Source organism: Halichoerus grypus, chromosome 11 (genome assembly GCF_964656455.1).
Source record: "Halichoerus grypus chromosome 11, mHalGry1.hap1.1, whole genome shotgun sequence".
Lineage (NCBI taxonomy): Eukaryota > Metazoa > Chordata > Mammalia > Carnivora > Phocidae > Halichoerus > Halichoerus grypus.
In genome coordinates this window covers 11,938,644-11,952,555 of record NC_135722.1, presented here as the reverse complement: position 1 = coordinate 11,952,555, position 13,912 = coordinate 11,938,644, and the positions used below count along the sequence as shown (strand labels likewise).

The following is a 13,912-nucleotide window of genomic DNA, read 5'->3' as shown; positions in this document are numbered from 1 at the left end:
AAAAAGGGAGGCTCAGAGAAATTACAAATAACAAACTAGTCAGTAGGGCACCTGATGTTCAAATCTAGGCCTAACTTCAAAGCCTAACTTCAATGTCATGCTCCTAATTTAAATGCATCCTGGTGGTGACCTCTCTGTGGGGACTGACAGCATCAGCTGAGCCCAAATATCACAGCCCAAAAGCTTTGTAAATATGAGAGCTCTACCTGTACCCCCACTAAAAGAGCATGTAAGCAAAGTGTGCCCAGTGGATTGAAAAGCAGCCCACCCAAGAAACATTACTTCTAGGACCCATTTTGATAGTAGCAGCCAGATCCAAAAAGGCAATGGGAGCAGCCAGGGGTTGGGACCCAAATCATGCAACTACAGTTTTTCTGTTCTCTCTGGTCACTTTTTGATATCCCTTGCTTTGTTTAACTAGGCTGTCTTTGAAGAGCAGACAACTGAATAGACTTCTGAGGCCTACAGATCTAAGAAACTAAACTAATAATTTTATAAGCTGTCCTGTGTTCTTCTAAAGCCCCTAGACACAGAAGAACTCACTATACTTTTTCCACTTTATCAAAGAATGTCTAGAGTCTGATCAAGTGACAACTGAATGAGGAAGGCCTTCCATTTAAGAAAAACAAACCAGCATCCACAACCATCCTCCTTGCTTTTATGTGGCAAGGTATTTCTCACACTTCAGCGTGCATCCAGCACCTGGAGAGCTTGTCAATATGCAGATTGCTTGGTCCCACCCCCAGAGTTTCTGATTCAGTAGGTCTGGGGTGGGGCCCAAGAATTTGCACATATAAGCAAGTGACATAAAACTGAACTTGCCTATAAGTAGGTGTTACTTGAGAAAATTGTTAAGACATGCCAAGTGACCTAGGAATGACCCTCATCTAGGCATTTGCAGGGTAGCTGATCTCCAGAATGACACAGCAGGGAAGGAACAGCCTCTGTTTCAAGTAGGGTGAGTCTCAGGAGAGGAATCAAAAGCAATCAGCCAAACTTGCTGTGATGCCCCTGCATTTAGTGATCCAATAAACTGAGAAAGTTTCAGCAGTTACTTTCCTGGAGGCTCTCTCTGGGGCCAATTACCTCTGGAGAACAGATAAGAAACACTAACAATTAAAAGTGCCACAGAGAGAGAGAGAGGTGTTTATACTCTGGTGAGGCTCCTAGCCACAGGGGAAATTAGGGAGCACCTGCATGGCCTGGATAATGAACAATTTCAAAAGAAAGACACAGGCACTGAGGACCTGGTCCCTACGGGAGGATGCTAAGGCCTGAAATGCTTAGAAACTTGAGCCTTAAAGAGGAATTTTCTGAACTGAAACAAAAATGAAGATGAATTTAATTTCCCAGAAGGCTCAGTGGTTAAGCTCTCATTATAGAAACTCCATGTGAGACTATGGAACTTGGGGTGAGGCCGGATGCCACCCAACTAACGGACCAACCATATGGCAGGAGACCCACTTACAGAAAGCAAAGAACAAAAACAAAAACATAATCTAGGAGGAGCTTCTGATGAACAAATGGCCTTCTTTTGTCAGGTGTCTCAATAAATGTTTTAAGTGTGGCCTGATGAGGACGTAAAGTCATGAAAGACTTGTCTGTTTAGAGGGGGCTGAGGTCAAGAACAATGAGTATTAGCTACCTTTGTGGTGCTTTCTGGTCATCCTATGGATGGGATACTTTTCTTTTGTATCTAACTTATGTCTCTTCTTGAAATATGCCTGTATTCTATTGCTCTGCTCTCAGGCAACTTGCACATCATAATCGTCTGTGGGCAGTATTCACTTGCTGACTGTTCTACTCAACTAACTCTCACACTTCTATGGCTACCAGTACAATATAAATTTACCATGACACACTTTAATATGATTTAGATTAAATCTCAATAAAACAAATCCTGCTTAACTAAAGGACAATCTAGAAATGAAATATCTAATGATTTGTGAAAAGCATTGAATAAGCTTCAGTGAACAAGCAAATTACTACAAAGCACTTTGTTAGTGGATTATGTCAATGCTACTGTATCTGGGTCTATTGTCAAATAAAGTGGACCATGGTGGTGCCAAGAAAGTAAAGGGATCCAACAGCAGAAGAAGTGAGTCTCTGTCAGGGAGCAGTTGTGGTGATATAGAAACAACACAGAACTTACAGAAATGGGACCTGAGCTTCAGTTCCTACTCTTTGACTTTCTGGCTGTATAACTTTAAGAAAATTATGTTACCTCCCTGAGGCTCAGTGTTTCCATCTATAACTAGGTAAAATGTGGGATAAAAATACCCTCATAAGACTGTGGTGGGGATTAAATGAATAATATTTTAGAAATATACATAATAACACGCCTGATATTTAGGTGAGTCTCTGTGCTGGTGAAGGGCAGGATACATGGGATTATTTTCACTCCCTCTTGAAATACCACCAACACGATAGTTAAAGAATTATTTAATATAGAAACACCCACAGGAATAAGAGAAAAGGAGGAGATGCCATAGATGAGATATCAATAAAATTTTCCAAAATTTTAAGTAGGTGTAACAGTGGCAACTAGCTTGGCAAACAGGAGAACTGAAGCCTGCATTTCTCCAGAGGAGAGGGGCTAAGACAACTCAAGCTGGGGTTCTCCAGAGCATCAGAGGGGCTCAGAAAGTGAACGTACAAAATAGTCTTCAAGGCTGGAAATGGGTTGGCTGAAAGTCTGAAGAGCAGTGATTAATTCTGAAAATATCAAACCAGAGAGTCTCAGGCACTAACAGACCTAACATACTAATAGTCAGGGGTCTCCCAGCAAAATGGCCAGAGCATTGAGTACCACACAGTTGAGTCCATCAGTCGACACGTTCTGCTTATACCCACAGAGTTTCCAATTAACATTTTTGTGTCTCATTCTAAAATAGGAAATGGGCAACCAAAGATCAGCAGCATTTGGCCAAGACCAGTATAACAAGGTGTAAGGCATGAGATGTAATGGATGTCAAATTGCAAATTGAACTTCAAGACATCCCTCAAAGTAGATAGCCATGGACTGTTCACATGATTCTTGAACCCCTCATGCACTGTGAGGATATAAAACAGGGAGATAGGAAGGGAAACTGAGAGAGGGATTTCTTTGGAGAAAGCTATGGGTGCTCTACCACCATTGCACAACCAAGAGGGATGAGGTATGGCATGGTTCCAGCTAACCTCAAGTCAAGAGAGGGACTTCGATAGAGCCACTCAGAGAGCTGGATATATGTCCCAAGCCATCAGTGGGATATAGTTAATGGTATTTGACTCACTCCTGGAAAAAGTCCATGAATGAGTCTGGCTGAGTAGAGAGACACAGCTGTTAACTGACTACAATCTCACTGAGTATAAGAAAAAGGTGCCAGTTTCCCATGGTCCATATAGGAAAGTGTGAAAGAGATATCTGGGACCACTGTAATCATTTCTAAGAGATCACCAGCAGGGAACAATGAAAACCCAGCAAAACTAATCTGTGTGGAATGGGTCCTAAAATGGGCCAAGCCGAAAACAGCTAGCTAAGACAAGTGAAGGGTAATCAAGAGTTTGAAGTTGGACCTGTACTGAATCCACAAAAGCATCTGAGGAAAAAAAAAAAAGTTAGTTAAACATCTGCCAGGTCCAGAGAGCATGAAGCAAATTTATGATGGCACTAGGCAAGTTAGGACTTTCCTGCCCTCCAGGCTCATCACCCTCCCCTCCTATTTCAGCCCTGAAGGGGTCAGACATCAAGATTAGCAACAGGGGTGAGGGTGGTGGATGCTAAAGGCAGGAAAGGACGGATGAAGGGCCATAATGCCCTTCGCTGGTCTCCAGCAGCTTAAAGGCCCGACCAGGGGAGAGTAACGGTCACTTTATTTTTTACTTGTTTATTTATTTTTAAAGTGGCGGTCACTTTAAATAAGTTGGATGCTTTAGCTATTACACAGATGGAATTACCCAAGGACTTAGTTTTGTGTTTTGTGTTTGAAATTGATTTTCTATTTATAACTGTTTATTAAGAGTCATCAGAAAAGACGAGGATGGGACTGCCCAAGTTTTTACTTAGGAAAGAGGTGAACAGTTTCCCCACTGAGTTAATTCAAAAAGGACAGGAAACAAACAAAATAAAGAAGCTTTCTGATTCCACGCATGAGTCATACTTGTTCCAAACAAACATAAAAAGAAGTCAGAAAAAAAAAATCAAGGTAATTCAGAAAAAAGAAGGAAAAAAAAAACTTGCAAAGAGAGAAAAACAGATCACACAAAAAAGATCAGGAATAAGAACAAAATCTTAAAAACCTCTCAACCACAGAAGTTGGAAGACAGCAGCAACGTCTTCAGAATTATAGGGGAAAATAATTTTGCCTAGAATTCTACGCCCAGGCAACTTAAGGTAGACAACAGAATTACAAAATTTTCAGATATTTCAAGGTCTCAAAAATTTTACCTCCTATGCATTCTTTCCTAGGAGCTGCTCCACCAAAATACAGGTAGCAACATGTATTAAAAGGGGATCCAAGAAACAGAGGATCCAAAGAAAAAAGCAGTCAAGCAGTAAAAGGAATTCCCAAGAGAATGGCCCAGAATAAATGCTTCACAGCAGGCCTGAGGAGAAACCATTTCAGGCTGGGCCGGGAGGATGGAGGTCTCCTGGACAGACTTCTCCAAGACAAAACAAGTGGAACTGACCTACTACTAGATGCGGCTGGCCATTTTGAGAATGATCTCCCAGTTCTGTCACATAAATTACAGCTAGGTACAATGAAAATTAAGTCAGTGAAAAAAGAAATCTAAATATTAACTTCAGGAAAAAATTTATATGAGAAGGATACCATGATAGTAATACTAATTTTTACTGAGTCTCCATGTGCCAGGCACCATTCTAAACACTATATGGCCATTGTATCTTAAAATCCTCATAATTACCCTGTAAGGTAAGATTACAGGGTAGGAATTATGACTAGGCCCATTTCATCACTGAGGAAAGCAAGGTACGAAGGGGTTAAATGACTTGGATGATATCATATAGCTAATAAATACCGCAGCCCAGATTTGAACCATGTAGTCTAAACTCTTAAAATCTGTGCTCTGTTGTAACCATAGGTCTGCTACAAGGCTCAACAATGAACAATATTTTCATAGTTGTCAATCTGTGCACATTGAATACTGGTCTGACCTGCAATTATGACCTGATTATATACTGAGAGAATGGGAGGAGAGGAAGTATGTTGGGATAAGGTGGGGGAGTAAATCCTCATCTTCCCTGGTAGAAAGTTAATACAAATGATTAAAATTAGAAGGAAAAAAAAGTAAACCTATAATAATTTAAGCATATTCCTTAAAATACACAAATAAGTAAAAGAAGAAAAAGCTGAAAAAATTTGGAGAGGATAACTGGATTTGGGGGTAGAGAAAGGAAAAGCAAGGGACTGATGCTTTTCACTATTACCGTTAACATATTTCAGCTTTTAAACTATGCATTCGCATTTCTTTGATTTAAGAAACCAATTTAAACAAAATTTGTAAATACTGGGGAAAGGTAAGGAGGGATGGCATCTAGTACTGCAATGGGCACTTGGACTACCGGGACTACCGGGACTACCGGGACCACCGGGACTACGCGGCAGACCGAGGAAAAGCTCTGCTGGTCTCCTTGTAACTACCCAGGCATACCTTCTGCACCAAACACCTCTCCGCAGTGAGAGCAGAAGAAGTGCTCTGGGTGCCAGGTTTGGTTCATTGCCGTCAGCACTTTCTGGAAAAAGAACACACGGAGCCATATTAGAAAGCCCCAGAGCTATAAACCAGGGCCGCGGTGCGGAAGCAGGGGAAGGGGGACGACTTACATCCAGGATGGGAGCAGCACAGTAAGCACAGCGTGGGGAAAAGAGATGGTGGTAGTCCTTGGGGCAGTAGGCCAAGCCACTCCGCTCAAAGAAGGGATGGGAGCCAATCTCCTCCTTGCAGTGAGTGCAGACAAAGTGCTCCGGATGCCACGCTTGCCCTAGAGCATGGATCACCTGGGGAGGAAATAAAGCATGGCAGGTGATGGCAGCTGGGTGCTGGAGGGCCTACAGGTCACACAATTCTGGACAGAACTTTTCACACAGTATTCCACGCAAACAGCGCCCCCACGGGGTTACACAACATGGAGGCCTAGACCCAGGTCCCACCTATGCGGTCTGGTGTCCACGCTTTACGGACAGTAAAAGGGTGCCCAGTTTCCTGACTAATCGTGCTGATGAAAGTCTATAAATGTTCGTTACCATGACACTGCCCTGGAGGATGGGGGAATCAGAATCGAGCACAGTAGCGACAGACGGGGATAACTACAGTCTGGCCTGGAGGAATTCCTGGAAGAGGAAAAGGCCAAATGAGAGTTTTTATTCCTCTGGTCTGAACACCTCATCTCCTGCCCCACGCTGAGTCAGATCTCAGAGCCCTTTATTGTGGTTTTGGTGAAGGATGATGCAGAACAGGAGTCTGTGGCCATGATTCAGAGCTGAGTCAGCTGGAAGTTACCATCAATCAACTTGACTGGGAATATTGGGACGGAGTGGGCAGTGGGAAAGTCCCTCCCAGCACCAGAAAGGCAGTTAAGAGTCACACCTGGAGTCAGGCTTTCCCGGTTCAAATCTTCCCTCTACCTCTTTCTAGACTTGGACATGTCAGTTAACATCCCAGAGCCCTTGGTTCCCTCGTCTTTACAAAAGAACAATAGTAGAGTCTCCCTTGAAGGGTTGATGGGACCATTAAAAGAGAGAATACTTGCAAAGCGCTCAGCTCAGTGCCTGGAGCACTGTAAGGGATGAGTGATTATTAACTATTATGAAAATGTCTTAGGATAGAAGGTGACAGAGCAATCCTTGGTGGGACAGAGACAGACATACAGGCAGCCATCCATGGTGGCAGGACCAACATCTCGGCCCACCGCACCTTTCCTGCAATCGGTTTCTGACAGGAAGCACAGTGGCCCTTGGGCACTGTGGCAACTCCAAGGTCCTGCAGATCCTGCTCCAAACCCCCCAGCATTGAGTCCAGGGAGGCCTTGGGATCTTGCTTATTTGCTGTGTGTTTCTTGCTGGCATCTGCTTTCACTGCAACCTGGCACCAGGGAAAGAACCATGAAAAAGAATCAGCTCATGAATATCTGCCCTCATTGGCATCTTCTACATGACTCCACAAGCTCACCTCTACTGACTGATGCTTTCTTCTGTACCTAACCTCCGGCCAAGGCACTGGAAGACTCCAACATTGTAACACCAATAAAAATGCTTCCATCTCCCTTTTATCCTAAATTCCTCGGGCCAGGTGAAACATGAGTAATCTTCCTCCATTTGTAAATCTTTTCTGACCATGGGAAATTGAGTGTATGAAGATGATACCTTTCCTCACTCCTACAATGACCACAGGTCAACAATTAATCATATCTTCTTTTTACCCATTTATTCTGCAATGTTTATTGAGTACCTAGTTTGTGCCAGTCACAGCTCCAGGCTCTTGGTTTAGAGCAATGTACATGGTGACTGAGGAGTCTGCCCTCATGGAGTTTACTTTCTCTGGGTGATAGACAATAAATGGATTAAATAAATGTATGATGTGATGTCAGGTAGAGATAAGACATAAGTTATGTATCAAGATAGAAGTGCCAGAGGGTGGGACAGATTATTCCATGATGTACGTAGGGGCTCAGAAATATTGAATCGGTGGGAAAAGCATTCCAGAGGGAAGGGAGGCCCAGAGGAAGGGAACAGTTTGGTACGTCAGGAGAAAGTCAGAAAGGTCGGGGTGGGGGGGTTGGAGCAGAGGGAGTGAGAGTAAGCGTGGCAGGAGAAGACAATGGAGAGAGAGGCAAAGATCATGTGGGGCCCTCATGGTAAACTCAGGTTTTATTCCAAGGGTGATGGAGCCTCTGGAGGAGTTTAAGCATGAGAGCGAAAGAATCTGATCCACAAGATCCCTGTGGTAGCTGAGTGAGGAGTTAAGTGTAGGCAAGCAAGAGTGGAATAAGAGACACTAGTTTGGAAGGAGATTATTGTTAACAGTTCAAACCAGAAATAATGACTTGGTCCAGTGTTAGGGGAGAAGGTGATGAGAAACTGTCAGATAAGACTAACTGATGGACTGGATTTATTTAAGCAAACCCCCCAAAATAGTCATTATAATTCATTCAAAGGAAAAGCCTCGAATTACAAAAAAGATGCGATGCCCAGCTTGTCCTTCATCACGTCATGTCCTGATTCTCTCTCTCTCAACTCCTTTCCAACTGGGCTACTACTACCATCGACCTAATACTTCCTGATCAGGAAACAGGTGCTCTCTACGGCCTCCACGGCATCAGATTTGCATGCACTAGACAGACATTCAAAGTCTCACATCCGCCGCCCTCACTTTACCTTTCCAATCTCATCTTTCATTACTCACTAAAAGCCTCCATTGTTTGAGGCCAGCCAGGCTCCCTGCAGTCTCTTGAATGTGATTTGTTACTCTCTGCCCTCAGGCCTCTAAGTATCCTATTTTCACTGCCAGGAATAACCTTGCATTATCTCACTAATCCAAAATGCTCATTTCCCTTCAAGAAACTTATCAACTGACAGATTTCCTTCCTCCTCTATTATATAATGTTACTTAATGTTGAAGAGATTAGTGTTCCAAAGGTTACCGTCTGGAAAGCCCAAAAGGGTCATCAATATGAAGTAGGTAAAAACACAATTTTATATGTATATACACATATACATATATACACACATATATCTATCCATATCTACATCTGTTTGCTTACATATTCCAGAATACTTCTGAGTGAATATATAAGGAACAGGGACAGAGAAGTGCCTGGGTGGCTCAGTCATTAAGTGTCTGCCTTCAGCTCAGGTCATGATCCCAGGGTCCTGAGATCGAGCCCTACATCGGGCTCCCTGCTCCGTGGGAAGTCTGCTTCTCCCTCTCCCACTCCCCCTGCTTGTGTTCCCTCTCTCGCTGTGTCTCTCTCTGTCAAATAAATAAAATCTTAAAAAAAAAAAAAAAAGAAACAGGGACAGAACTGGATGGCTGGGGACAGGGCTGATAGGGAAATAGCTCACTGCAAACTTTTGTACTTTTGATTTTTGCACAACATGAATTATGGCTCATTCAAAAAATAAACAGGTATTTTAAAAATGTAAATAAACCATGACACACACTAAATCAATTAGGAAGCACAATTAAAACTCCTAATGTAAATTTTTTCCCCAGTATTTTCAGATATACAATACAATGAGGAATGTACCCAGCTCTACTGTAGGCACTGAAGAAAATTTGTTTCTGACGTCCATTCATTTGTTCCTCTAATATGTCAGAACTGCGCAGGCATTGGGAGTCCAAAGGTGAGCCACAAAGATCAGGTTCCTGACATCCCCAGTGACACACCTTTTTATATACCGCCTTGCAATTATTTTATAGCCACTCATGTGTGCATATCAAATCCTCCAATTTAGAGTGGTTGAATTCTCCACCTTAAGAATTCTAGATGATTTCCCTTAATAAATTATTAAGCCCACTTCTCTGATTTCCATCCCCTGCCAGGCCACGTGAGCTCACCACTCATGCTTTAGAGGCTAGCTCAGGACTCCTCATCCTCCCTACTTTCAAAGCCATACTCTGATCTCCCTGGCTCTGCCTCTGTTTGCCCTCCTCTGTCTCATTCAGGCAGGTCTCTCACGGTCCCACCACATTGCATCCAGCTGTAGATGCCCATGCCCTTGGGGCTCATGCCAACTGGAAGGGCCTCTTCTCTCATCTCTTTGTGTTCAAACCCTTTCCATTCTTTGGAGTCCATCCCACATCCCATCCCCACCTCTGATAAAAGTCTCCACATTCCTAATGTTGGCTGCACATATTTTGATAAACACCATCTGTGTTTTAATCTACAAATGTTACATGGGCTTCTGCTTCATTTTACCAAGCACATTCCACATTCCTTGAGATCAGAGCCTGCATCGTATTATCTTTTGTGTTAATACATAATAGAAAGTTGAGTTCATCTGCTGAATTAAATTTAGTCTGGGAAAAATGAATGACAACCAAGAGTTCTGAAAGGGGACAGCAGAGCTGAGCTACACAGAGACACACTCAGGAACTGCACTCACCTGGGTCTGCATCTCACACAGGTGGGCCATGAGCTCATCCAGCTGAGCAGCTGCTGAGGTTTTAGGAGGATGTGGTGCTTTCTTTGGCTCTTGGACCTTACTACAGGGAGAAAAAAAAAAATCCTAACACATCAAAACTCAGATAAATGTTAAGCCACACATAAAATACCAGAAAATGCAGTTTTAACTATTAACCCCTTAGATGTGGGTAAAACTAGAGAAAGAGAGTATTTAAAAGTAGGTAGTGACTAAAAATCTGAACAAGGTCTCCTTGCCTTTTGTCTCTATATCTCCGTTCTGGTCATCTCAAAAGCTGACCATTGTTCTCAAGTGCAGAAAAGCGCTGAGCAGGCCATTGTCCCCCAATGGCCAGGTGCAAAGCAGCTTCTGAAAAGACCTTTAAGAAGACAATGGCCCAGGGCGCCTGGGTCGCTCAGTTGGTTAAGCGACTGCCTTCGGCTCAGGTCATGATCCTGGAGTCCCTGGATCGAGTCCCGCATCGGGCTCCCTGCTCGGCAGGGAGTCTGTTTCTCCCTCTAACCCTCCCCCCTCTCTCTCGTTCTCTCTCTCTCAAATAAATAAATAAAATCTTTAAAAAAAAAAAAAAAAAAAGAAGACAATGGCCCAGGGATGCCTGGGTGACTCAGTCAGTTAAGCATCTGCCTTCGGCTCAGGTCATTATCTCAGGGTCCTGGGATCGAGCCCCGCATGGGGCTCCCTACAGGGAGCCTGCTTCTCCCTCTCCCACTCCCCCCTGCTTATGTTCCCTCTCTAGTGGTCTCTCTCTCTGTCAAATAAATAAATAAAATCTTTAACAACAACAACAAAAAGACAATGGCCCAATATACATTTTTTTATTTGCAAAGCATTATTTTTGAAATTATAAAGTATTACACTTTCTCTCATTGTCAGATGAAAGATAAAAACTAAGAATAAAGAGCAAGCATCAGCGAACTAAGGTCCCTGGGCCAAATTTGGCCATGCCCATTCATTTACATACTGCTGCTTTCTTACAGAGTTGGATAGTTCCAACAGAGACCTTGTGGTCCAAGGTCAAAATATTTACTGTCGGCCCTTTACAGAAAAAGACCACTGAGAGAGTTTAGACCATGTACATGATGTTCATTTTACAACGATATAATTGTGAATAAATTGATGATTAAAATTTGGACCCAAGAAACAGAATACAGAGTCTATTCAAATACTTGCCCAATTGTTAGTAAATTTTTTTTAAAGATTTTATTTGTCAGAGACAGAGAGAAAGCACAAGCAGGGGGAGCGGCAGGCAGAGGGAGAAACAGACTCACCACTGAGCAGGGAGCCCCGACGAGAGGCTCGATCCCAGAACCCCGGGATCATGACTTGAGCCAAAGGCAGATACTTAACCAACTGAGCCACCCAGGCATCCCAGACAATTGTTAGCAAATTAACTGTGTACGAGAGCACAGAATAAAAGCTCAATAAATTCTAAGAAGTAAATACAGACCATATTCTTCTATTACTTTAATACAAATTAATCATAAGAAATCTACCGGCTTAAGAAAAAATAAAGCACTTCCAAATAATTCTTGTGAAGCAAAAAAATAAACTGAATTTTCAACCTATTTAGAAATAACAATGAAAGCACATACACACACACACCCTTCGAAGTTGAACCAATATATTTTTTTTTAGATTTTATTTATTTATTTGTCAGAGAGAGTGTGCGTGCATGTGTGAGGGCGCATGAGCAGGGGGAGGGTCAGAGGGAGACAGAGAAGCAGACTCCCCGCTAAGCAAGGAGCCCAATGTGGGACTTGATCCCAGGACCCTGGGATCATGACCTGAGTCAAAGGCAGACTCTTAACCAATTGAGCCACCCAGACGTCCCACCAATATGCTATTAACAGGAAAAAATACAAATGGATTTCAGTGCAATATTGAAAAATAAGAGACTAGAAGCAAATAAACAAAACATTCAACTCAAGAACCTAAAAAAAAAAAAAAACCCTAAAATAATTAAACAGAAGAACTAAAAGCGTAAATTATTGAAACAGAAAACAAACAGAAACTGAGGTTTTGGAGAGAATTGTGTAAATTTCCAGTACATAGAAAAATATGGAAAATCACCAAATAAGTTCTAGAAATATCACAGAAACTCAATACTAAAACCAGACAAAAAGAGCACAGTGTATGTATGTATGTGTGTATGCATGCGTGCATGGCGGGGAGGGAGGGAAGTTCAATAAAAACAGCAGAAATGAGTTTTAAAAACATCCTGGCTAGATAGTGTTATGCCAGTCTTTCAAGTGTGGTTCAACATTAGAAAAAGGATTACTATAATTCATTATACCCGAGAACAGAGAAAAGCTTTATAAACGTATTGATAGGTGTTGAAAAGCAGTAGGAAACAAATTCCACCACCATTCCTGTTGTTGAGGATCGAGGAAAAGAAGTTTCATAACCTGATAAAATATAAAATCTATAATGAACCTCATATTTAATGTGCAAATACTAAACACATTTCTAATTAAGAGAAGAGCTCCGTGCTCAGCGGTGAGTCTGCTTAAGATTCTCTCCCTCTCCCTCTGCCCCTCCCCTACCTCTCTAAAATAAAATAAATAAAATCTTTAAAAAAGAGAGGGAAGAGAAGGACAAGGATCCTACTATCATTGCTGGTCTGCAATATTATTGCAGACTGCATTACTGGATGCATTTAAGAATACAAATAAGAGATTTATATATTGGAAAGAAAAAGGCAAAGCATTCTCATTCCTATTTTCTCTTTTAAATAGATGGTATGATCACTTACCTGGAAAATGTAAGATAAGTGACTGGATAATTATTAGAATGTATAGAAAATACCAGTATGGTTACTAGGTATGAGAATAAAATGAGGGGGCGCCTGGCTGGCTCAGTGGGTAGAGCATGTGACTCTTTTTTTGTTTTTTAAAGAAAGAACATGTGTGTGGGGACATGAGCTGGATGTCAGTTTCTCCAGTTAAACTATAAATTCAGTGTAATTCATACAGAAATCCTAATAGAATTATTCAAGTTCATTAATAAGTTGATGCTAAAATTCATGGGCTAGAACACTCAAAATAATTTTTGGGGAATAAAAAAGAGATGAAGAGGGAAGATCTGTCCAATAGCTGTGCGTTCCTATAAATTGACAATAAAATTTGTGTGATGTTGGTAAAGAAACGGACAAACAGATCAAAGGAATGGAACAGAGAGAAAGCCCAGAAAGAGACTCCTGAACCATGAGAATCTTGCATATGCTAAATGTGCCATTTCAAATAATCAGAAATAGACTATTAGACACAAAATGCATGACAACCTATCTGAAACACAATAAATTTAGATCTTTAACAAACTCTACACATGCATAAGTTTTAAATGAATTAAAGACATAAATTCGTTTAAACATTAACAAAAAAGAAAATGGAGGACATTTTTTATAATTTGGGGTGATGAAGACTTTCCTAAGAAAGGCATAAACTCTGAAGTGAAGGCAAAAAAAAGAAAAAATATCAATAGGGCTAATCTCAAAAAAATTCAAAAATACGTAAGTATTTAAAACATAAATAATATCCAAATATTAAAAAGTCTACAAATCAATAAGGCAAGGTAATAGAAACATGGGCTAGGGGATTAAAAGAAAAAAAGCAAGTTTCAGAAAAAGAAATTTGAATTTTTATTACCATATAAAAATATGTTCAATCTCAATCTTTAATATCCAAATTAAATAGTGAGATACCAATTTTTACCCATTAGTCAAAAATCTGAAAGACTGATAACATGCAGTGGTGGCAAAAGTCGGG

The 13,912-nt window shown here is 41.5% G+C and overlaps 1 protein-coding gene across 1 annotated transcript in view; it reads right to left on the bottom strand.

The window, feature by feature from the left end:
* LPXN (leupaxin) overlaps positions 1–13,912 on the bottom strand; it is a 41,295-nt gene that overhangs the window by 12,654 nt on the left and 14,729 nt on the right. Inside the window, exons 4-7 of the mRNA XM_036076518.2 lie at positions 10,110–10,209; positions 6,919–7,086; positions 5,829–6,002; positions 5,656–5,737 (exon numbers count right to left, since the gene is read on the bottom strand). Coding sequence (XP_035932411.1) covers positions 5,656–5,737; positions 5,829–6,002; positions 6,919–7,086; positions 10,110–10,209 — 524 coding nt within the window. The remainder of the gene's footprint in view (positions 1–5,655; positions 5,738–5,828; positions 6,003–6,918; positions 7,087–10,109; positions 10,210–13,912) is intronic.